At 42.7% G+C, this 25,127-nt stretch overlaps 2 protein-coding genes across 2 annotated transcripts; one reads left to right on the forward strand and one right to left on the reverse strand.

The window, feature by feature from the left end:
• Positions 1-439: 439 nt before the first annotated feature.
• Actr5 (actin related protein 5) lies at positions 440-23,880 on the reverse strand. Its single transcript, XM_003467754.5, has 9 exons — positions 23,010-23,880; positions 21,685-21,914; positions 18,952-19,121; positions 14,413-14,630; positions 13,562-13,744; positions 8,203-8,319; positions 7,407-7,546; positions 5,885-6,017; positions 440-1,750 (listed from the first exon to the last, which is right to left on the reverse strand). The coding sequence occupies exons 1-9, from the start codon at positions 23,376-23,378 to the stop codon at positions 1,496-1,498; spliced, it is 1,815 nt and encodes a 604-aa protein (XP_003467802.1). The 5' UTR covers positions 23,379-23,880; the 3' UTR covers positions 440-1,495.
• On the forward strand, positions 9,833-10,251 carry LOC134475915 (protein S100-A10-like). Its single transcript, XM_063247951.1, has 2 exons — positions 9,833-9,893; positions 9,947-10,251. Exons 1-2 carry the CDS (start codon positions 9,833-9,835, stop codon positions 10,249-10,251), a joined length of 366 nt encoding a protein of 121 aa, XP_063104021.1.
• Positions 23,881-25,127: the final 1,247 nt, after the last annotated feature.

Raw genomic sequence — 25,127 nt, forward strand, 5'->3', positions numbered from 1 at the left:
AGCAACATAATGTCCATCAATAGATGAATGCATAAAGAAAATGTGGTACAGGCATAAAAATACTATTCGAGCTGCAGAAAAAGAAATCCTGCCGCCTGTGACCACTTGCAGGACATCATGTGAAGTAAGGTACAGGGCATGACTGGACACCTCACTTTCATGATGTTTTTAAATCACTCACAGAAGCAGAGAACAGAAGGGTGACTGCTGAGGGCAGGGAAGGAGGACTTAGGGAACTGCTCCAAGCCCCTTCCCTTCTGCCTCCTTTCCTATCCACGCCAGCTTCCCTGGTTAAGCCTTTGCTGATGTTTCTGGGCCCTGCTACTGTATGGACTCCTCCATGCTATGGGCAAGCATTTCTCCTAAGGCTGATTCACTCTGGCTCAGTTTGGTCATCTGTACTTGACTCCAAAGACTGCTGTAAGAAATAGTCAAAAGCTCGGTATTTAAAACTTTTATTTTCTCAGTTTTGGAGACCAAAGTCCAAAATCTACAAAGGTCATACTCCCTGCAGTCCTCAGCACTCTCCACATGTGGCTTTGAGCTCTGGCCCAGCCCATGCCTGCACCATGCGACAAGGTGCTAGATGTTCCTGGAGTCTAAATGCACAGATTCTATGACAGGGTCTGCTGTTCAGGAGCCTCCTGGGCTCAATTCCTGTGTGTTTGACACTTAAAATTCTTACCAAGCAATCTCTGTTTAAAAAAAAACCACAAAAAGACGGGTGATTTGTCCATTTAAGAGGCAGCCATCAGGGGATGGAAAATGTGAGATAATGCACAAACTGCAAAGGCTACAGAGCTAACCTTCAGCCTACTTCATTCTTCAGAAATGCCTGAAAAAGTTAAGAAGCCACCAAATTCACAGAGGCAGAAATAAGCACATGGAAAAGTTTCCAGCAAATAAAGAGGTGTGAACCAAAGCTGGACCATGACCTCGTCGTCTCTGCCTGTTCTGAAGAAGGCATCAGGCAGTCTGCACACAGCAAAGCGACTGTAAGCTGCTGGCTTTCCTGGGCTTCTTCCCTTCCTTCCTCTTTCTGGTAAGGGGAACCACTAGAAGGGAGAAGTGGTTGCCTCTATGGCATAAAAATGACTTATATACAAGAAATGCCTCCCACTGCTGGGCATTCACACAATTTCTGAATAAATTCAGAAGAATAAAATAACTACAACAATAACTTTCTCAAGTTTTTAAAGCAAAAGATTTTGTAACCCAGTAAGAGTAAGTCCTGTGCCTTCTGTACACCTCTGGCTTCCACCTGTCTTCCTGAAACTAAAGCCATAGCTCATGTACAGTTAGTTCCACAGACAGCAGAAGGCCACTCCAAGTCCTTTTTACAGTAATGCCTCTTTCTGTTTTCCCTTGGAGAAGTCTACCTTGTAGCCACATGTGACCACCTGTGCTGGATACACCCAGCAGAGTCGCTGTCCCACCACGATGCTGAGGTGGCCCAAGGGCAGTGTGTGCAGGGCTACTCTCTGCAGGGCGTCTGCTAGGCCTCCCCAGTGCCGCTTCCACTGGCCCCTGAGCCTTTGCTAGATGCTGGGGCTTCTGAAGCGCGTGAGGCCTGCTTGGGCAGGCGGATGGGGACACAGATGTTCGAGGCACAATGCTCCTTGAAGTACTCTCCTCCCTTTTCCTCATATTCTTTCCTGGTGACCCAGGCTTCAGCATCATCCAGGTGGTCCAAAGCCCAGTCACGAGCACCATACCAGGCATCCAGCACAGGGTTCGAGGCAAGCTGAACCTGAAACGAGAAGTGAGTGCTCACTAGAAGGATGCTAGGCTCCAGGCATGAGTATTCAGCAGGCTCAGGTACAGCCCTCTCTTTCCTCAGAAACACACAATCAGAAGGGACCCACTGCACTCCGGGATGTTGCAGGACTGTCTGCACCCTCTGAGCTAAGATGAGTGTGTGTCCCAACCCTCATGACAACAAGCAGTAACATCGCCCTAGGCACAACTGCACTGGACAGATGATGTTTCTGCCAGTGCAAGTCCTGCCACTCTGGGTCAGAGAGACCAGCTGCCAGGCCTCCTGCTTCACAATGCTGCCAATCACAAGTGCCAGGAGGGGAGAGGCGGGGGTGATACAAGGCAGCTCTGACCATGGCAGCAAAAGCACCATAGGAGAAATGACAGCCGGGTAATTGGTACATTCTTTGTGATGCTCATGCCAAGGCTTAGTTGTCGTTGCTCTGACGGACACACCTTGGGGAATGGCAGTCCAGCAAGGCTTCCCCTGCAAGCCTCACCACTGAAGGAAACACTCAAGCTCAAATCAGGGCCTCCTTTTTCAGGGGTCACCTGCCTCACTCTCCACACAGCTTGCCTCCCTCCAAGCACGAAGCTCCAGGTGATCTTAGAAACTGTGAAAGAAGAGGCCACACAAAACAGCAGCAGAGGGAGGAAAATGGGGCAAGAGAAGTACAAACTTTGGAGTCCAAGTGCCTGGGAAGGCACACAGCAAGGGTCTTTTCATAAGATCGGAGAACATGCTAACAAGTAGATAACCCACCAGGACAAGCTGGTGAAGAGCGAGACAGTTGGCATTCTGCCTGATACAGAGCAGTCAATAAATGAGGCTCTGTGTGGTAAGACACACAGAAGTCTACAGTTAATAACAAATTATTACAAGGCCATAGAAATGTGTCTACTGATAAAGAAAAACTGTCACAGTAATTACAAAGTTAAAAAAAACAGGACTACCAAACAGTCAAAAAAAAAAAAAAAAAAACATGTCAACAATCTTTTAGTTAAAATCATACATATAAGAAAATGACCTGAAAAAATATATATGAATAACTACTCACAGAGGCTAAAATTACAGAAATTTTTGGCTTAGATTGTCTGATTTTTAGTAACATGCTAGTGTTTTGCTATTAAAGAAAAACCACCTTCATTTTGGGACTCAGCCTTAGAGCCTTGTATGTGCTGCACAAGCACTATACCACTGCTCTGCATCTCCAACCCCCAAACTGTTCTTTTTAAGACAGTGAGTAAAAGCATCTTGGGATTCTCTGCCTTCTAAAGCTCATCCAGGATCTACACGGTTTGCACGGTCAGGCCACTGCCGTCATATCATCTGAACTTGGACCTGGGGCTAATGAGCAATGCTGAAGGGAACACCAGAGCTGGGGAGAGATGAGGTACCACGGCTTCACCACAGTGAACCACCTGCCACCCTGCATCACCTGCCAGCCAGAGCCAAGCCCCTGCGACACCTCCCAATGTCACTCTGCTTGAGCACAGCGACCCCTCCAGGCCTCCTGCCCCTCACTGCTGCCCCTTTCTTACTCCATCAAGTGCATTCTACGGGCACCTACTGCTCTTAAAAGCTGTGGTCATTTATGGCTTCCAAGTGAGCCTGACCTCACTGGCTCTTCCAAACAGTGCCCCCAGCACGGGCACAAGGGATGCGAATCTACTCTTCTCCACTCCTGGGCACCTGGCAGCTGCCTCTGGCACTTCTTCCTCTGCGAACTCGGCCCACCCTGCAGCAGTTCAATTTCCCCTTTAGCCTGCTCCAGTGAACAAAGCATTTATTGAACTCATTCCATATAAAACTTGAGACTTTGCTAAAGTCCAAATCCTCTCCCCAAATCCAATCTATTACCAGTTCTGAACATTATATTCCCTTTAAAAAAATCTATTAAAATTCATTTATTTATTGTAGTTATAAGGACTGAACCCAATGCATTTGAACTATATCCCTAGCTTTTTTCATTTTGAGACAAGGTCTCTCTTCTCACTAAGGGTCCAGGTGAGGTCTGAACTTGCAATTCTCCTGCCTCAGCCTCCTAGAGTGCTAAGATTATAGGTGAGTAACACTACCCCCAGTCATACTCCCTTATATCTCCTGCTAATCACTTCCTTCCTTTCCCTCTGCCATTTGCCTTATTTCCTTCCTATACAGTTACAAATGACAAGATGTCAAAGGACAGGAGCACACTTCGGCTCCTTCCCTAAGGCAGGTGAGCCTGTAAGTAATATAGACAGGGAAGGCTTCCTGAAGGAAGAAAAATGAAGACTGGAATGAGCTAGGAAAAGTACTCTGTGCAAAGAGAACTGGCAAGTCTCAGGAATGATCAGCAGCTTACTATGACTGAAGCACAGGATGGCAGTGATAATGACCAAGGGTTACTCAAGGTCACATCAGAAAGGACCATGTAAATTGCTGATCAGCTAGCAATTAGGGTTGGATCCCAAAGGCTGGGGAGTAGCCTCCTAACTGGTCTCCTGCTTCCAGTATTTTTTGTGATACTCCATTTTCCACACCACTGTCAAAAATATTTTCCTAAAATGTAAATCTATCACATGCATCCCTTATTCCTACATGGTCTCTCATGGCCTAAAGAAACAGCTGTAGAAAGAAGAGTTCACACGGCAGACCTGCCTCCTATCCTAGGAGAGCCTGTTAACAAAGCAGGTCCTTAGCAGGCATCAACAGGGTTCTCATCACTACCAGATGAGAGGGGCACCTATGCCATTGTACAATGTGGTCTACTCTGAACACCTGCTTTTCTTCTGCACTCCTAGAAGGTTAGTGTGCTCCAGGAAGGGGGCACCTATCTGATCGATCCCCCTCACTCTGCTTAAGTTTCCTGAGAGCTTCCCTGGCTAACAACATTTCATATGCTGGCACAACTTGATGGAGAAATTAAGTAGATTCTGTGCAACTCTACCGGGACAAGAGTCTGGAAGCCTGCATGCTGTCTGTCTGCTGGTCTTGTTCTGCACCTTTTCGGTATTATAAGCTATAGGTATGCATGACTATACACTGAGGTTGGTGGGTCCTCCCAGCAAACCAAATCTGCAGTTGTTTTAGAGATCCCCTCACCCCCGCAATATCAGCTACTTCACAGGGTTTATACACATAGGTCCTGTGCTGAGCACTTGATATCCAGGGTAATGAATCCTGGCAACAAGTACTATGATAACCCGCTTCTTACCACTGAGAATACTGGGGTTCAGCAAAAGACAGCAGTAGTGGTGATGGAGTAGAGACCAAAGCCCAAGCTCGCATGTTGAATGTATAAAACATCACGCAGCATAGGAGATCAAGGCCAAGCTTCTGATCAGAATGATGGGCTTTGTGCCTTGTGCACCCTGCTGATCTCTCCATCTTTTCTGACTCCAACCGTGCTTAGCAGCCACATACTCCAGCCACACTCACTTCTTTCTCCTTCCCTCAACAAGCTCTTAAGCTGCACCTTCGATCACTCTATCCTTTCTCTCTGGAATGCCCTCTCCGGCCCCATTCCACACAGTACTGATGCCAAACACCTACGGCTCTTACAAGATTCTGTTCCAAGCCTCCTCTGCATGCCAGTGGAGACTTTCATGTGCCATGCTGCATGTCCACTGCACTCTGGGTGACCACAGTCAAGTGGTCACCCAGACACTATCCCACAGAGAGTTTCTTGCCGCTAGGGGCTGTCTAGGACGTCAGATCAGCATCCCTACAGTGCCCAGCCCAGCCCACATTTCTTGGTAATCAAGAAATTTGATAGTAAATTGCAGGCATTCATATAGCAGTCATTCAAGTACAGTGTTTCAGAAAACTGACATGGGCAAATGTTCATGACAGGTTAGGAAAACTCAGACTTAGATAGGGAAAATGACTTATTCTCAATGTACACTCAATTCTATTATAGGCAAACCTTTTTTCAATTAAAATATAACAGTACGCAAAATAATTCTGATTCTGCTTCTAAAACTAAATGTAGGTTAGACTAGAAGGAAAGTCACAAAAAAAGTCAACAGTGAGTATCTCTGAATGATGGACTATATAGCAATTTTTCTTGTTTACACTTTTACTTTTACAATAAAAAGCAATTAATGGCATTCTCCAAATGGTCAGTTAAAGAACAGCCAATACCTGGAAGGAAGACTGGAAGGGCCTCATCTCCAGCAGCTCCTTCTCAATTCGAGCTTTCATCCCAGGATACATCACGTTCCCACCAGTGAGAAAAATGTTCTGGACCAGCCTCTCCTGAGTATCTTTTGAGTACCTGGGAGAGAAATGGTCCTCTGACTTAATTATTTAATGACTATAGATGCCACAAAACAAAAAATACTCAAAAAACTAACAACAAAAAAAAAATCCCTTATATTTTTTTATTCACATCTCTTATGTCAGTCTAATGTTTCTAATTATCTAGTCAAAACCTTAATTTGGTTAATATATTACCTTAACATAATTAGAATGCTTGTGCTTTCATGATAGGTCTTTTAAAAATCAACTGTAAGTGGTGCACACCTATAATCCCAGTATTCAGGAGGCTGAGCAGGAGGGATCATTGTGGAGTTTGAGACCAGTCTGGGCTACAAAGTGAGCTCAAGGGCAGTCTGAACTGCACAGTGTGACCCTGTCTCAAAAAGATTAAAAAAAAAAAAATCAACTTTACACTGGATGTGGTGGTGCACACTCATATTCCTAGCACTTGAGAGGCTGAGGCAGGAGAATGAGTACAAGGTCAGCCTTGGCTACACAGTGAGTTCAGGGTCAGCCTGAACTGCATAATGAGACCTTGTCTCTCAAAAACAAAACAAAAAACTTCATTGCAGATTATAATTTACATACATCATGATAAAGGCTGACACAATTATATACCTCAGGAACCAGGAATACAATCAAGATAAATTTTCATCATTCCAAAAAGTTCTGTCTTCCCTTGGATTGAAGGTTCATCTTTCCATCTGTCTCTTTCTTTTGGTTTTGGGGATGAGATCTTGCTCTGCTGCCCAAGCTGGTCTCTAACTCTGGGCTCAAGTAATCCTCTCATGTCGGCCCCTGAGTAGCTGGACCTCCAGGGACGTGCTACCATATTCAGGTTCTTTTTAATAACATTTTTTTTTGTTCCACATGCTTAATTACTTTCCCACCCATTACTAAGAAAACGCTCAAAGCCACTCAAACAAAGAAGTGACAAAAAGTTTTTTCTTTGCCAGGTGGATTTTTCATTTTCATTCTATCACGACCAAAAGTAGCCAGAGTACCAGAAAGTTGCTCCTTATTTGTCCAAATGAATTATAAAAACTCATACTTGGAAACATGTTGGGGGTAAGCAGATAAAGGGGGCACCTTTATAGAAATGTAAACACTTGTATAAATGCAGTATCATGAGCATGAAAAAAGCTTTCATAAGCACTGCAATATTCTGGGGAATTTAAAATCACTAGTCTTTAATAATGTGAAATTTTACATAAAAGCCAGTACACCTTACTGTGTTGCTAAAACCTTTACTGTACCCAGGAAGACTATCTGAATACAACTAAACAGTGAGAGAAGAGCAAGGCAGATTTCCCACAGACCCAAAAAACCAAATCTTTTTGATGCAAAACTCAAGGCAACGGCTCAGAAAAGTATGAGAGAGAGAGAAAAGTGTCTTTTATCTTACCTGTCCAGAATGTATTGAAGAGTCTCCGCTATCCCCGCCTGTTCCTCTCCTATGAGAGATGGCTGGAAAATGATTTCTGGGGCTCGAATTCTTTCTGTCCCAACAAACAGCTGATGATATGCTGCCAAGTTAAACACGGGCTTTAAAAACCCAAAGTTTAAGAGAGATTTTTAGACCATAATGACAACTATCCCAACTGCCAGTTTTCTCAAACTGCATTTCTTAAGCCAGTGTAGTTTCTGTCCTCTATTCATTCCTGAAAAGCCTCAACTCCCTGGACTTGAAGATTCAGTTTTCTACCTTCACCCAACCTCTGAAATGTAAGTTCCCACACACTGCACCATCCTATGGTCCCTGAACCGCAGGAAGGGACTTCACACCAAGCTGCATTGAAAAAGCCAGAGGGAAGACCACGTCTCCACCCTGTGCCTGGTTGAGCCTTCCTGGACTTTGCACAGTAAGAACTCACTCTTCCTGGGAGTCTCAGATTAGGCTGCTGCTCTAAGACAAGGAAGTACAGTGGCTTCAATGTAAACAAAAGCAGTGAAAGCCATTTGCGGGTCTAAAGACTCTAACTATTTTTGAAAAGTTAGGTAAAAGTTTCTTCCAGGTTCACAAACTGTGGCATAGGAACCTCAATCAATCGCAGGGAAAAATCCCTGACTCATACTGTAAGTATCTTTTCTATAAACTGTAACTGGGACTTAAAATATATATTCCTGAAGAAGCGGACTGGACTACTTATTTATGTCCCCAGCTTCCAAGTGTGCACATGACACAGTAGCAGGAATCAAACCTGGACAGTGGTGATGGGCTTCTCTACTTCAGGTGCTTCCTCTGAAAACAAGGGCTCAAAATCATTCATGCTTTCCACGTCTTCCAGAGACGGCTCTAGCTGCTCCAGGTCAGGGGTCTGAGGACAGAACAGAACAGAATATACAAAGGAACTTGGATTCCCAGCAGGCCTTTCTTCTGTCAATTCGCTGTCATGAAAATGAATTAGGATCTTGCCTAATGTTTCAAAAGCTTACCAAAAAAACTATGAACATTTTCTAAACTATTAAAAAAAAAAAGCCCACGCAGGAACAGCCTGAAAAATCTTTCCTAGTTATATAAGCCTCACCAACTCCTGGCTCCTCTGAAGCCTTCTGACGGTGCCAACTCCAGGCTGGGCTCCATGGAAGACAAGCTGCAAGCACCAGCGACACCATCACACACACATACTTCCAAGGGACAGGGTATGACAGAGGGTGTCCTACAGAGGAGCTAGACTATCACAAATTAAATACATTTCTTCATGAGTAATAAATACAGGTGCCAACACCAGAGGTCTTATGATTAGTCCTTTGCCAGCAGGTCCTACTAGTTTAGTACCAAACCAGGTACAGGGCAGGGACTTATACTTACATAACCTGCACTGCGGAAGTCACTTCTGCTCCTCTAAGTGGGGACGCTGTGGCTCAGACAGGGGAAGTAACCCACCCAAGGTCACAGCACATGAAACTTGGCAGGGGACAGAACTGCTCAGCTCCAAAGTCTCTTTTCAGCCTTTTGCTGGAATCCTAGAAATCAGGAATCTGAGCATGAGGACACAACTGGGGCTTTACTAGTATTTAAGATCTAGCCCAAGGTCAGGCAGGTAAAGACAATGAATGAGTAAGAGATTTTACTTGCAGCAGAAAGAGCAGCTGACATCAGTACATGTTTCTGCCCAAGCAGGGGTATGAGAGCACATTCCCCTTATAGCTCACACCCAGTGATTTGAAAGACACTCAGCAGTCCTCACAAGAGAGGAACCCTGTCTCTGGAAGTACCTGTGCCAATTCAGGCTTGGCACTAAATTCAGCACTTCAGAAAAGACCCCAGAGGGGTTCCAAGAGAGGACCAGGGTATACTGCCAAACCTCCCTTTCTTCGAGAACATCCAGGGGGCAAGATGATGTAACACAGCAGTCAGCCCTGAACGTCAGCCAAAGACACAGAGGTCACTGTGGCACCACTGGCAAGGTGTGCTATACCTCTCCATCTTTAAGCAGGGCATGAACCTGTGGCAGTGTCCACCTGGGGCAGCATAAGCACTGAACATGTCTGCTTGTCTGTCTGTCTGTCTGCCTGCCTGCCTGCCTCCCTTCAATACATAAGTCATTTGGCTCCTTCAATAACTCAGCTGCATTACTAGGCTGGAGATAAATAAATGTTGTCTATGAATTTAAAATAATTACACACAAAACCTATGACCTGTAAGCAATAATGGATGAAGCACTAGGTCTCTTCCTGTGTAGACCACTGTTCTCCTTACCCTATGAAGGAGACAATTACTAGAAAATGGAATTTTCATTTCTTCCCCTTAAGTCTCAGCAGGAGCTCATGATGAGTCCAACCAACAAGTATCAGGCAAATGCTGTTAAGTGACTTCCGAGGACAGTCATGAAAGGACATGCAGCTTTTTACACCAGGACCCACTTCAAAAACCCTCCTATGACCACCGGTGCGCTCTGCCTGCCCTGCATCTGTAATGCCTCCACACTAAGGTTTCAACAGACCTCACCAAAACGCCCTCCCAAATGGAACATGCCATGGAAACCATGATGTTTACATTTTACAGACTGGCTGCGAACAAATGCTACTTAACAAAGACGGACCTGAGAGTACTCATAGAAAAGGAGTTCCCTGGATTTTTTTTGATAATCAAAGATTCTCTGGCTGTGGACATGATCATGAAACACCTGGACCAGCGCAGAGATGGCAAAGTGGGCCCCCAGAGCTTCTTTTCACTAATTGCGGGCCTCGCCACTGCGAGCAATGATTATTTTGTAGTACACATGAAGCAGAAGGGAAAGAAGTGAGCAGACATGAACATTTACTCCTACCCTAACGAGAGTTCTCCCAAGGGGCCACTTAAGAATCTGTCCTTCAATTTCCCCTTGTATAAAGATTTCATCAGCAGATCAGGACCCTTAGAAAATGTACAAATAACATCCAGCTCTCACTGGACAAGCAAAAAATGGAATGTTACTTAAATGCTTTTGACTTTTGTATTGTTTGGCATCCTCGTGCCCTCAATAAAGCTTTTTAGTTCAGAAAAAAAAAAAAAAAACCTCACCTGTATCTGATATATTTCAGTACAGTCACCAAAGTATGGTTCTATATATCCCCTTCCCTTATTCTGGGTTATCCAAGAGGGCAGGAACTATATCTTAATCACTTCTGCATCTCTGGTGTCCCATCAATATATTGTACCTGGAACTAAATGGTAGATCTCTGAGATCCACCTTCAAATTTCCCCAGAACACAGAAGATTATAAAACTTTGGATTGTAAGAGACTTCTTCACCTACAGTGAAAAAAAATTTTTTATGTGTGTCTTTTTGAGACAGAGTCTTACTACACAGTTCAGGCTGGCCTTGAGCTCACTTTGTAACCTAGGCTGGCCTAGCTACACTCAAAAGCATGTCACCTTACTAATATAATTTCTTAGCTTCATTAGAAATGGTTAAAAGAATGTTTACTTACCACAATTCATATGAGTCACAGAGAGCAACAAAGCTGGCAATTTCAACACAAAGAATATGCACCCAACAAAGAAGAGACTTCTCTACCACAGCTAGTCCCCTTCCCGCAGGGCTTGCCAGAGAACCCGCACATACTGTGCAGTGTTCAGGAACATTAATATGACTGTCGCTTTTCAGCTGAACAGGGTGCATTTGCCAAAGCACACCAGAGAACTTTGTGTATTTGGCCCCTGTGTTTTCCAACAAATAATGATGCTCTAAAACTCTGTTCTCTGCCTTCTGCCCTCTCACGCTGTGCTTGTAGCTATGAAAAGCAAACAACCACCCTCTAGTTTAAACACTTCATTAACAATGCTAACAAAGCCTGCTCCTTTATGACACCTCATGGGAATGATTTCAGCAAGGACCAAAACAGACCAGTCTGCAAGAAAAACCGTTAGAAACACTGCAACTTCCCAGTCATATGAATCCAATCCTGCCATTAATGCTCAAGTAGAGTTTCAATATGAATTTAGGTCCACATCCTGTACATCCATTCACTTAATTCTAAATGAATTATGTAGTTGGAAAATATGACAAATACTTTTTGAAAGGCAGAGCTAGCTTGCCAATGCCATGGTCAAATCCATCTCATTACTGTGCCTGTAATTGACTCTAATCACTAACAATCACCCTCAATAAGTGCTAACATCATTATAACTTTGATGATAGATCGTTACATCAAATCTATTTATTGAGAAATCTTTTGAAGAACATGTCAAAGTTTCCCCTAGACCAAGGAGATAAGTCATATGTCCCCAGAGTACAAAACAAACTGAGCACTAGGAAGCACCTATGAATAGAAAAGTAACTGAATCATACCACATAACAAATGCAGAGAAATGAACAAAAGAAAACTTAGTTCCCCAATTGCTCAGGAATCTTACCTTCACAATTGTTTTTTCCTTCTTAAATCTGATATTCCCTACCAGCTTGTGGCTTCAGAGTTTAACTCCAGTATAAAGAAGCTCAAGTCCTACTGACACGTTAAACACATGCTAAACTACAAAATATGGATGAATATACAACAGAGACAAAACGGTCTTGGATCTGCATAAATTGAAGCTCTGAAGCATGAGCCCATCCTCGGGGGGAGCCAGAATGGAAAAGCAGCAAGTGAACAAAACACAGGCCCAAAGCCTAGGAAAGGAAACAAAACAGCACAGTGACTCAGGGGAAGCTGCTGTGGGATGCTATGTGGGAATGAGACACTAGCAAATGCCCCTTACTGGCAATGATCCAGGGAGATATCTAGTAAATCTAGCTCAGGATCTGGCCTGTAACAAGCATATTTACAGACAGCTACTGGTCTTGCACAGTCTGAAGCCTCTCAACAGAGGTAGAGAATGCAATGCTGGGAGCAGGGACCAAGGACAGCCTCTAGCCAGGAGCCTGTGCTACAAAAGTGAGCTTCATGTTAAGCCAAAGACAATGCATCACTGATGAGGACCATACTACTTTCAGTGTCAAAAGACACTGAGCTTGGATTTTGTTTTTCTTCTGACTTGGGCTTTTTAATACTACTACTTCTTTCTAAAAACACAGGCAAATCCCAGTACTCAGGAGGCTGAGGCAGAAGGACTGCCAAGAGTTTGAGGCCAGCCTGAACTACATAGCAAGATCCAGTCTCAAAAACCCATCAAACAAACAAGTTTAAAGAAAGTTGATTTAAAAACAAAAAAGAAGGCTGGGGATATAGCTCAGCGGCACAGTACCTGCCTGGCAAGCTCAAGGTCTTGAGTTTGATTTCTAGTACAAAGAAAGAAAGAAAGAGAGAGAAAGAGAGACTGACGGACAGACAGACAAAAACAAAAAAGAGCTAATTCGGTTAATTCTGCCTCAAGCATGTCACGAAGCAATGATTAAATTCCTTTGTTTTGAAACTCTAAGATAACCAATTCAGTTCGAGACCTAAAGCCAAGAGATTTTGCCAGTGATTTCGGCACTGAGTGGCCTACAGGCCACACTTCACCAGACAGGCCCCAAGGTGTCAGGATCTAAGTTACCCAGGGCCTAAGCTCAGGTCTGCCATCTGCACTTTTGGCCACATCAACAGTTAAGAGTCCACTGCTAGAGAACAGATAGAAGAGAGAGAAAATTAAAGAGCTTATTCAGAGTTAGCCTTTAGTATTTAACAAAAAGCTGAACTTAGTCGATCTACAAACATTACACAGAGCATATCTCCTAATTGCTGTATGTAAATCATCAACTGTGTGGAGTATGCACTGTCCTTAGGGAACATCAAGATGGAAAGGAAGCAAGTAAATGATCAACCACAGTATTTTAAAAACAAGAGTTAAACAAAGACCAGGACTACCAAATGACAAGCAGGTGGTAGGTCCAGAGACAAGACAGCACAAACTGGTGTGTAAACGTTCTTCCTTGTCTATATGCATATATTCCCCCTGCCAGGGGTGGGATCCGTCTAGTCAGAACTTCAGTTTGCACAAGATCACTGCCAGGGTTTCCCACTACCCACATTCCTAAAGACCACACTCATCACACTGGTCTCTTTTCCCTCCAGGCTTGGTCACTGATGCCACCCTCTGATGCCAGCCTTCTAGAGATACTCCTCTGCCTCAGAAGGGCAGGTTCCCCTCAGTCACCTCTGGCTTAGTGTCCACCACGTCCACTTCAAGGTTGACTTCAGCCTGAAGGGTTTTCTGCTTTGCCTGCTCCACTGCCAAACTGAGCTTTTGTATGTAGGACTGCAGCTCTTCTGGGGAGTCCATGTTCAGCTCTATCAGAGCTTTGTGAAACTGATCCATCTGGCCATCCTCCAGGAGCTCCTAAAACCAGAGCAGTTATAACACTGTGCAAACACAAGCAAGGAGTAAAGAGAAAAGCTGCAGCAGGAGGGGCTGCCAGGGCTCCCCTAGCCTGCCCACCACAGGTCTACAGCTCCGGCAACAGTTCATTCGACTGCCCTCATCTCCAGCTGTCTGGGGACTAGCAGTGCACAACTAATTTATGGTGACAGATGCCAGAAATGCTATCACCTTTGGGGAAGTAATTATGGACTGAGAGGAGACAAAAGGAAGCTGGGTGATGCTGTTTTCTGGCAGCAGACACAGGTATGAAAATCCATACTTAAGATTTGTATGCTTTGTGTCATGCACACTACACTTAAATCAAAAAACCAAAAAAAGGGGGGGGGGCGCTGGGGATTTAGCTCAGCGGCATAAGCACCTGCCTGGCAAGTGTGTGGTCATGAGTTCAATCCCCGGTACCGATAAAAAAAAAAAGAAATAAAGGTAACTACATGGCAAACACAAATCAGAAAGGCTAGAGTCCACAGCCCTTTCAGAAACACCTCCTGCTATACTATATTCTACACTGATAAACACAATCCCATGAACTCCTTTTTAACTCCAAAGGTGACTTTCAAGGCAGACTTCATGACTAAGAAAAAATATAGAGGAAGAAAATTTCCTTAGAACCACGCATCTGCCATCACCTGCACATAGAGCAGTCGGTCCAGCCGCTCCTGATCCAGCTGCAGCTTCTCCTCCCGCCGCCGGGCATTGAGCTCCTGCAGCCGCCGCAGTTGCTGCAGCCGCCTCTCTTGCTTTTCCTCAGATGTCAGAGTGCTGCCCAGAAGCTTGCTGGAAAACGGGAGCTGCATCTTGTGGACATTGTTCTCATAATAATCTGGGCACCGCCACTTATGCAATTCTTCAAAGAACAATTTTGAAAGTTATGAAACAGACACACTATCAACACAAAAATCAAAGTCAATACCAAGCCTAGCATGAAGGAGGCCCTGGGTTTGACCTCCAGCACTGAAAAAATAAAGAAAAATAAAAATCAATCCCATGATTCTAGCTAGACACAGGTAAGATGAAGAAAACATACCCTTGCCAATTCTCAATCCATTCAGTCCACTAACGCAGCCATAAAACCTGGACTTTTGCAAAAAGACCTGCTAGTGCTTGCTCCGGCAGCACATATACTAAAAGAATTGCTAAATGAAACTTTTCAAATGGCCACCCTACTAGATAGAAGCCTGGAACACCAAGAATACAGGGAAAATAATAAAAACGATGAAAATCTGGTAAAATACAACAGAACAGTCTGATCATGAATTCTTTAAAATGTTTGATGACTCGATCTAAAAATTCTATCACTGTACTCCAAGACACTGAGGTGGGAAGATCACAAGTTCAAACCCAGCCAGGGTTAGTGACTTAGACCCTGAAAAAGCACTGGGGAGGTAGTTTAGTGAGTGCGAAGACCCTGTGCTCAATCCCAAGTACCACAAAAATAAATAAAATTAAAATTTAAAACAAACTATCACTGAGAGTGCCCAATGTATGTAACTCCAACATACGTAAAGAAAGATCAAAGAGTTTAGTGCTAATATCCCTACATTCTGCTGGAAGCAGTCAACAGTGATCTAGGTAGAAAAGTTTTATTTACTGTAACCTCCAAAGTACTAAAAAAAAAAAAGTAAAAACACAGTTAAGAGTAAAAAAACAGAACACAAAAACTAGAATGGAATAACAAAAAGTAGAGCCCAAATAACCTAAACATTAGGATACAGAAACAAAGGAACAATAAACTGAGGGAACAACAAAAAACAAACAATAAAATTTTGGACCTAAATCCAAACATGAGTAAGTTAATTCTAAATGTCTATAATATACCAGGTAAGAATGTCATAATGGACTTTTAAAAAAACAACTCAACTACTAAGAAACTAACTTTGAATACTGTGGTAGATAACTGACTTTTAATATTGGTAGATACAAAGTAAAAGGATTTAAAGATGTATCACGCAAATTCTAATCAAAAGAAAGTGAGAGTGGCTAATTAATGCTTAAATAGACCTCAAAGTAAAGAAAACTGCCAGGGATAAAGAGAAACATCACATAATGATAAAAGGTCAACACAGCAATAAGATATTAAGAATGCTAACCATGTGCCTAACAAGTCAGATACCTGGAAGCACAAACTGGCAGAACTGGGCTAGGATGTAACTCATGGCGTGGTACTTGCCCCAATATAAGAATAAAAACAAAATGCCCTAGAAAACAAATTCATTGGACTGTAAGGAAAAGTAGGGACATGTACCATTTCACCTAACAGCTCAATGTACTTTCCGCAGTATAGGGAGAGCTAGTAGAAGGGAAATGAACAGGGATAAAGAAGAGCTAAACATCACCATGAACCAACAGGTGTGAGTGACACCACAGAGCACAACACATCTTTTTTCAAGTATATAAGAAACTTTTGCCAAAGTTGACTATATCCTGGGTCACAAAACAAAAAATTAGTATCAGACAAAAACTATAATCAAGTTAAACTAGAAATAGATCATACAGAGTTAACAGGAAAATCCCCAAGCATTTGTACACAAAGCAACACTTTTTAAAATAATCAATTACTTAATAAGTAGTCTGAAGGAAATTCAAAAATATCTAAAGTCAGTAAGAATATATGAAAATTTGTGGGATGCAGATAAAGCGGTACTGACAGGAAAATCCACAAAATTAAATTTTTCTAAAGAATGATATAATAATCTAAGCTTCTATTTTGGAAACAAACAGGAAAATGCAAGTAGAATAATAAAGAGAAGACATCAATGAGGTTACCTGAATAGTCTGGGTCTATTCGAGAAATTACATTCACAGTTAAGAACCTTCAGAAAAAGAAATTCCTAGGCTAAGTTTAAATGGCACCACTAGAAAATTCTACCAAACATTTAAAGACAAAAGCAAACTTAAATTATTTACATAATCTTTTCAGAAAATAAGAAGGCACTTCTCAACTCATTTAATGAAACCAGTATTATCCTGACACTAAAAGATAGTACAAGAAAACCACATGGCAATATCCCTCATGAATATAGACTCTGAACGACCCATGAAATAGTACCAAATCAAATATAGCAACATACAAAGAATACAAAACAAAACCAAAAACATATATATAGAGACAGAGAGTGTGTACAACATACATGAACGAGTTGGATTATTCAAAACAAACAAACAAAAAAAATCAAGGCTGACTGCATAAATAGAAAGCAATCACGTTGGGCATGATGGCACATGCCTGTAATCCTGGCACTCAGGAGGCTCAGGCGGGAGAATCGTTGGAAGTTTGAGACCAGCCTGGGCTATAAAATGAGTTCAAGACCAGCCTGAACTATATAGCAAGACCTTGTCTCAAAAAGACAAAAAAAAAAAAAAAAAAAAAAATCGTTGTAATACCCCCATATGAATAGCCTAAAGCAGAAACAACTCAAGAGTCTTTAATCTTACTGTTAAACATATGCTTTTATATGACCCAGCAATCCACTTATGGTAGAGAAATGAAAATTCACATTCACACAAAAAACTTAACCTAAATATTTACAGTAGCGTTACCTATAACTACCAAAAACTAGAAACAAACCAAATGGCCCTATATAGGTGGGTGGATAAAAAAGTTATGGTACCTTTATACAACAAAACACAATTCCACAATAAAAAAGAACAACGTACTGAAATGTTCAAAGATTTGGTTAAGTCTCTAAGACATGATAGTGAGATTAAAAAGACAGTTTCAAAAGGTTATACTCTATTTAAAATTGACTCCCTACATGACATTTTGGAAAGGAGGAAACCATAGTGACAGAGAGCAAGTGAGTAGGTGCTTGGCTTGCGGTGGGGGTAGGATACGACTACAAAGAGAAAGACAAAGGAATCTTTTGGAAAGACGCAGCTGTTCTTTATCTTGCCTGTGACAGTAGTTACACCCACCTACATAGAGAACTATCCCCCCAAAACAAGCCAAGGTCAGAGCAGCTTAAGAATACAGAAGCAGGAGCAGGGAGCTCTGCGGGCTTCCCCAGTGTTATCTGGAAAACTCTGAACTCTCTGGCCTGAAGGTTTTGTAGCTTTTATGTTTTTACTTTTTAATTTTATTTATTGTACTTTATTTATGGTGCTAAGGATTGAACCCAGGGTCTCCTGTACCATACAGCACTGAGCTACACCTCCAGCCATACCTGTCACTCCAATTTCCTTGTACTTTGGGCATAACAGGTGCTTAGTAAGTGCCTTATGAAGACACAGATGTTAACCACTACTCAACTGTATACACAGATGCTTAGGATAGTAGACAGTAAATTTTGTAAGAGTTTTTGGTTTGTTTTATAATTGTTATTATTATTTTTAAACACACAATTTGTGGCCTTTTCAAGCTCAGTAGAGGTCACCACTTTCAAAGTCAATATGAAAACCCATCTCCACATATTCTGTGGGACAAGTTGTATTTATAATGGTACTGCTCATAGTCCTTTGGTTTTACCTGCATTATTTAAATTTAAGAGGAACACATTATTTTTATCACACTGTGAGATTAAAACAACACTAGTTAGAAGTACTGCCAATGTAGCTGGGCATGATGGCACACAGCTGTAATCCCAGCACCCTGAAGAGACTGAGGCAGCAGGATGTCAAGTTCAAGTCCCATCTGGGTAACGTAGTGAGACCCTGTCTCAAAGTAAAAAGTAAAAGAAGGCCTGGGGATCTGCCTTAGCGCAAAGGCTCTGGGTTTACTCTTCAATAATCCTCATACTACCCCACCTCAAAACAAAATATTACCAATGTAAAAGTCAAAATTCAAGATGGGTCTAAACGAGAAAGGTATGCTTCTGGAGCACAGATTCTATTTTAAGAATGTAAAGAAACAATTTAAATTGTTTTCAAATTTAAACGGCTTTTAAACTACTAAGTTCTGCTCCCTCTTAAAAATATTTAACTTCTGGAGAAAGTTTAAAGTTGTACAATTCCAAGACCTGTATTACAGGAAAATTATACAAGATACCATTTGTAAAGGGAATCTATTTAAGTAAGTTCCTACAGTTTAAGAAAGTGAATGAACATCAAAAGGGGAAAAGGGATGCCAAAAAAAAAGTGAGCAAGCAAGAATGATACAGGTAGTAATTTAAGGAAGACTCCAAAGGTTGATGAGTCCATCTAAAGGCTGCAAGCAAGCACCGCTGCGTTACCTTCCCCGTAGTCCTCAGCAATGTAGCTGTGCTCATGCAGGATCTCCTCCATGCGGCTGAGCGTGATGGCTGCCAGGTGGCCAGGATACTTCAGCTGGAGGAGTCGCTGGAGGTACCCAGCTGCCTGGCTTCCTCCAAGATTGATACGCTTGCAGTTTTTGGCATCTAGCCTAGCACCAAACAGGAGAAAACAACAATGACATTTTTGGTGACATGGAGGACAAAATATGAAACATCCTGCGGTAAGTAGGAGAATTTAATGTAGACAGAGCATCAGGGAGAACATATACCTGACATCTGCAAAACACTCAAGTTCCCTTGGAACAACCTCTCACCCAAAGTGAGAACGCTCAGTCCACAGTTAGACACACAGACATCTGACTTCTGGCCAGCTTCAGAAGGCAATGAAGTTCAATAAAAGAACCTGCAATTCCCATTACAGGCCTAAAAAAGTAGATAGCATTTGTTTGTTTGTTTGTTTTTGCTCTTTTCTGATAGCATTTGACTTAAAAGTGGTACACTGCTTTATAGTTTACAAACTGCCACCACCCACTTCAATAAATTACTTCTCAAATTGTGGTACTGGGATCAAATATTGTAGAATAAGCTGTGAAAAATGGTAGAGCCAATTCCCATGGCCCATAAGCTCTGGAGTGCGCCAGGAATCTTCATTTTACCAAGTTTCCCAAGAGCCTCTCAGGCAGCCCAGCGCGGGAGAACTCCTCACCTACACAATCTACTTCTACTGATGTAGTTAAAGTAAGCAACTGCACACACATTAGTTTACTGTAACCTCTTAAGAGACAGATCCCTTTCCCGTGAACCAGATGAGAACCTAAATAACCTTATTTTCTTATGAGCAGCAGAGCTCTAGATTACTGCTGCATAACGAAATGTTGCTGCTATGTCACACCTTACCAGGAGATGCCAGCACAGAATAAGACATACTGCACTTTGATCATTCTTTGGTCTTCATGTAAAGTAATTTTCTCCCAATGTAACACAAAAATAACACATTACTCTTAATTTTTGCATTATCTACTTTCATTAAATGTAGACCTTCACACTTTAGGAATGTTTGGTAATGCCTAAGAACTACTTTTGTCTTCACAGATTTTCGTGGACCTTTCAGGATGTTCCATTAGTTTCAATATATTCAATGGCATTTATTTTGACTTAAACTGCCATTATCAACATTACCTCATTTCATCTCCTGAGTAACCTGAGAAACCAGGTTTCCCCCCAAATTTAAGTTAGGAAACGAAAGAAAAAGGTTAATGACTATTATGGCTTGTATCTAGATGTCCCCTCAAAGCCTCAAGCAGTCACTGGCAGGATTTTGGTAGTGGTTGGATCTAGGGTGTGTGATGTTGGGATGAAAGATGTGATGCTGGGATTAAGGATAAAAGTGCCACAGATGAAACACAGAAGATAGAAAGAGGGCTGGTATGGTCATTACTGGTCACTTGCTTGCTGCTTGCTGCTTATCCTGCTTTACCATGGACAGTTTATGCCCTGCATCCAGGCTACCCTGCCCTGGAGCCAGCCAACTATGAACTGAAACCTCTATGAACTGAGCTAAACGAACCTTTCCCACCCAGGCGTAGTGGTACATTCTCTAATCCCAATAAGCTGAGGCAGGATTGTTGTGAACTAAAGCGAGCATGATCTACCAAGTGAGTTCAAATCACCCTCAACTACATAGCAAGACCTTGTCTCAAAAAACAAATAAACAAACACATGTTTTCTCCCTTAACTTGTGGGTGTTGGCTGTTTTGTCTCAGCATTAAGAAAAAGACAAGGATCTCATCCTTAGTCAGGCTACAAATGCAGGCTTTAAACTCTAAAGCCACAGCTTTTTATGCAGCTTAAGAAAACTCAGGAGGATATAGGCTGGCCTAGTCAGTCTTTTTTTTTTTCTCCTTTCCTTTTTTGTAGTACTGGAAATTGAACCCAGGATCTTTGCACTGAGCTATATCCCCAGCTCTTCTAAGATTTTTAAAAATTTTGAGATAGAGTCCTACTAAGTCACAAATTTGTTCAGGCTGAGCTGAACTTGCAATTCATCTGCCTCAGTCTCCCCAAAGTGCCAGTATTACAGGTATGCAACTGGCTTTACCTCGTCTTTTATCAAACAATAAAAGTCAAACTATAAGATAGGAAGACATGTCTCTTGCCTTTTAATCAACTCAGAAATTTTTAGTAAGTGCCTATTATGTGTAAGGTACTGTAACTGAACAGAAAGGTATAAACACTGTGATTAAAGGCATAAATAAAGGACCCCAGATGAGAGATAGTCTCAAATTTATTGAAGTAACTAGTTGAAAACTTTTCCCCCCAGTGCTGGGAATCACACTGTAGGCCTCATGCACACTAAGTAAGAACTCTAATCACAGAGCTGCATTCCTAGCCCTATTCAAAAAATTTTTATTCCGTGCCTATTACCTGGAGGTACTGTGTTAGCTATCTCCCCATAAATCAGAATTACAAAATCCCATAACTATAGATTTAGACCTAAGAGACACGTGAACTCCCCTCAGAAGGTCATCAAGGTCAATGTACTGACATCAAGTGATGTACTGACAGTCATACAGTGATGCAGATCATGGCTAAGCCCAGCTCAGTTTGTAGTCTACCACTTGCTTTTTCCATGCCACCTTTACAGTGGGCACTAAACACGTGTTTCCTGAATGTGTCTCATAATAGCAATTAAATGCCACAAGTACAACTTACCTTCCTTCTAGGATGGGCAAAATATGTGTACACTGGTATCCAGATGAAATGATGAGCCCGCTGGAAATGGCATTCTTCGGCTTATTGTGGTAGAAGCTGAAGAGGCTGTCTATTCCATACACAACCTTAGGAATTCCATAACACTCAAAAAGGAGCTCGGACATCATTTGACGTGAATATAGTGGATTACACACAGCTTCTGTCAAAACTATGGGATGATCAACACAGCCCTACTTTGAAAGAAAAAGGCAAATGGATAAGTGATAACAGAATACTTTTTAAAACATAAAAGAATCTCAAGTCCTTATTACAGGGCAATGTGCTTTGGGTTTCTAACCAAAAACCTTACAAAAACAATTATAGCAGTCTCTACTGGAGATTGTTTTGGAAAATATGAAAGTAGGGTCAAATTTATGGTTATTGAGAAAAAAAGGTACCCAAACTTTGAGAAATGCATGTCAGTGCTATCTCTAAATTATCTCCAGAATCCAAATGGTACTTACCAACTCCTCTGGTACTTTTACCTAAATCACTACCATCCTTCACCTGGATTACTGCAACAGCCTCCTAACCAGTCTCCCTGTTTCCATGACAGCCCATTCTCATTACAGCAGGATGATTTTCCTGAGATATAAATCACAGCGCTCCTCTGGTCAATGCCTTACAATGGGTCTTCATTTCACTCAGAGGAAAAGCTTATGAGGTGTGTGATCTGTCCTCACATTAGCTCTCTAACATCCTCTTCCAGGCAGTATCCTAAGTACCCTTCCCTCTTGCTACACTACAATTACAATTACACCATGCTCTGACTGCATTTTCACTGTCCTTTCCCTCTGACCAAAATATTTTCCTTTCAGATATATGCAAACTGTTTCCTCAGTTACCTTTTTTGTCCCTGCTCACAAATCGCCTTCTTCACTAGTCTTACCAGACCATCATATTGAAAAAATGTAACTGCGTGCTCTTATCCTGACATAGATCATCTGTCTTTTCATACTAATGCACCTTTCCATACTAACTCCGTAGGCACAGTGTGTTCACAGATGTATTTCAAATGCCTAAAAATGTGCCCAACAGCGCAGCTGTTCAATATATATCTGTTAATAAATGAATAAGTAAACAACTACATATGCCCTATGTTTCAAGAAAAAAGAATTTTTTGGTCACTGCTGTACCCTACCTGCTAGTGTGAGGTCTACACACGTCAGGTGCTTAATATGTGATCGACCAAGTGACAATTAGAGCCGCAGTGACATCTCTCAGAAAGCGACAAAATAAAGACGAGATTTCACCTCTCCCCTCCCCTCAGCCCACCCCACCCTTACCTGCGAGGAGACACCCAGGTGCTGGAAACTGTAGTCGAGCAACAGCTCCTGCAGCTCCAGGTTGACCGGCACATTGCGGTCAAAAGGCGAGCGCAGCATCCAGCGCAGCGGCTCCAGGCTGCCCAGCGCGTTGCCCACCTGAGGACCCGTCGCGCCCCTCGCTCCGCCCCTGCCGCGAGCGCACACGGCGCGGAACTGCAGACGCGGCTCGGGACCCGGGTCTGACCCAGGGCACGCCCAGCCAGCGCGAACTTGGAACGACCCATTGTCCAGTACGAGCGGCACCGATCCGGGTGCCACCGGTCCGGCCTCCAGTACTGGGTCTGGAGCGGCACGGGCATCACGGAAAGGAAACACGTTCGCGGCCATCTTGCTTTGCGTCGGCCCCGCCCCTCGACGCAGCTGCGCTCTTACGCCACGAAGTCCCGCCCCTGGTGTGACGCGGTGCGGCTTGGGGCCATGTCGTGGTTCGAGTGCATTTTCTTTCCCAAAACTCTGCCAACCTCTCCATCTGACTCGCTCCTGGTAGTGTCGGTCGCTGCCGTAACCGCTAGGCCCTGCCCATCCTGACTGCGAATCTAGCCTCGCTTAATCTTGCTCCCTCTTACCTATGAGTAACACCCCTTCATTCTAACCGGGTCCGCAGCGAGGAAGCCCCGCCCTTCGCTCGTTTCGGGACCTGGCAGCTTTATTGATAGTTCCTCGCTGGTCCCGCCCGATCCTTCCTGGAACGCCCCTTCCCAAAAAGATCGCCCTCATAGATGGCTGTTGCCTTCAGGCATTTGACGAAACTCGGGCTCTGTGTTATTGACTGGATTTCCTGGCTTGCGGGCTCCATACACAGATGTTTTCACTTTGCAAAAGTTTATCAATCTGTCCATTTACGATTTGTGTTTTTTGCTTTTTGTTGTTGTTGAGACAGGGTCTCACTATACAGTTCAGGCAGGCCTTGAGTTCATTTTGTATCCCAGGCTGGTCTTGAACTCCAAACGATCCTCCTGCCTCAGCGTCCTGAGTGAGTGCACAGGGGTGCACCATCACTCCATTATGATTTTGCACTTTTTAACGTGTATGTTACAATACGGTATAAAGTTAAAAAATAAATTAACATTAACTCGCAGACTGTTCGCTCATTAAGACCTTAAATACTGAAAAAACAAAATGCTAATTGTTCCTTAATGTGTATAGTCTCTCTTTTAGTAACGTAACTCCCCACATGATCATCTAGCTAGATGTAATCAAGTCGCCGAGTTCTGAGGAATGGGGATAAGAGAGGAGGAAACATGATCCACTCCAAGTTTTAGCCCTTACCCCCTCCAAAGTATTAAGCAAATTTCCTAAGTCATTCCCCACAGCCACCACTGGGGAATGAACCTAGGGAGTGCTAAACTATATCCCAGCTCTTTTTTGTATATTGAGATAGGGTCTTGCTGAATTGTAGTCAGGCTTCAAATGTGAGATATTCCTGACTCAACCTCAACCTCACAAATATCTGGGATTAGATATGAGCCATCATGCCCAGTGTGTGTCACATGTTCCTTCTTTCTCTAACTGAATGGATAACAAGAATTAGAGCAGCTACCTTGAAGCAACCCTACCAACTTTGGGATACTTAATTTTAAGATATAAAGTTAATTAGCCAGGTGTGGTAGTGCACAACTGTGATCCCAGCTGCTCAGAAGACTTAGAAGAATAACATGTTGGGCCAGCCTGGACAACTTCATGAGATTGTCTCAAAAATAAAACCAAAAAGGTTTGAGATCCGTAGAGCAGTTCCTTCATGAGCAGTAGATCCTGGTTTCAATCCTTAAATCCCAGAGGGGGGAAAAAGTTAATTATAAAAGAAGATTGTTTACATTCTGAGCAAGAGATGAGATGCTAAATCTTTTTCAAGAATGGGGAAATGTTCCTGTACAACTGTTTTGTTTGTTTGTTTGTTTTTGGTGCTGGGAATAAAACTCAGACCTCCTGTCTGCCAGACAGGCATTGAGTCCACTGAGCTACATCCCTGACCTAGTCTTTTATTTTATAAGAAGTCATATTTTTATTTGTTTCAGATATAGTCATGCTGATACTTTGGTTAACAATGAATTGCATATATGCCATAACATTCTATCA

Source organism: Cavia porcellus, unplaced genomic scaffold (genome assembly GCF_034190915.1).
Source record: "Cavia porcellus strain 051 isolate PalLab524CR breed Dunkin Hartley unplaced genomic scaffold, mCavPor4.1 scaffold_5, whole genome shotgun sequence".
Taxonomy (NCBI): domain Eukaryota; kingdom Metazoa; phylum Chordata; class Mammalia; order Rodentia; family Caviidae; genus Cavia; species Cavia porcellus.

Coding starts and splice junctions, on each gene's coding strand:
- LOC134475915 (XM_063247951.1), top strand. CDS start 9,833: ATGAAAGGACATGCAGCTTTTTACACCAGGACCCACTTCAAAAACCCT. Junction 9,894..9,946: donor AAACCCTCCTATGACCACCG/GTGCGCTCTGCC, acceptor AGGTTTCAACAG/ACCTCACCAAAACGCCCTCC.
- Actr5 (XM_003467754.5), bottom strand. CDS start 23,378: ATGGCCGCGAACGTGTTTCCTTTCCGTGATGCCCGTGCCGCTCCAGAC. Junction 13,745..14,412: donor ACCGACTGCTCTATGTGCAG/GTGATGGCAGAT, acceptor CTCTGGTTTTAG/GAGCTCCTGGAGGATGGCCA. Junction 8,320..13,561: donor TGGTGGACACTAAGCCAGAG/GTGACTGAGGGG, acceptor TTCTGTCCTCAG/ACCCCTGACCTGGAGCAGCT.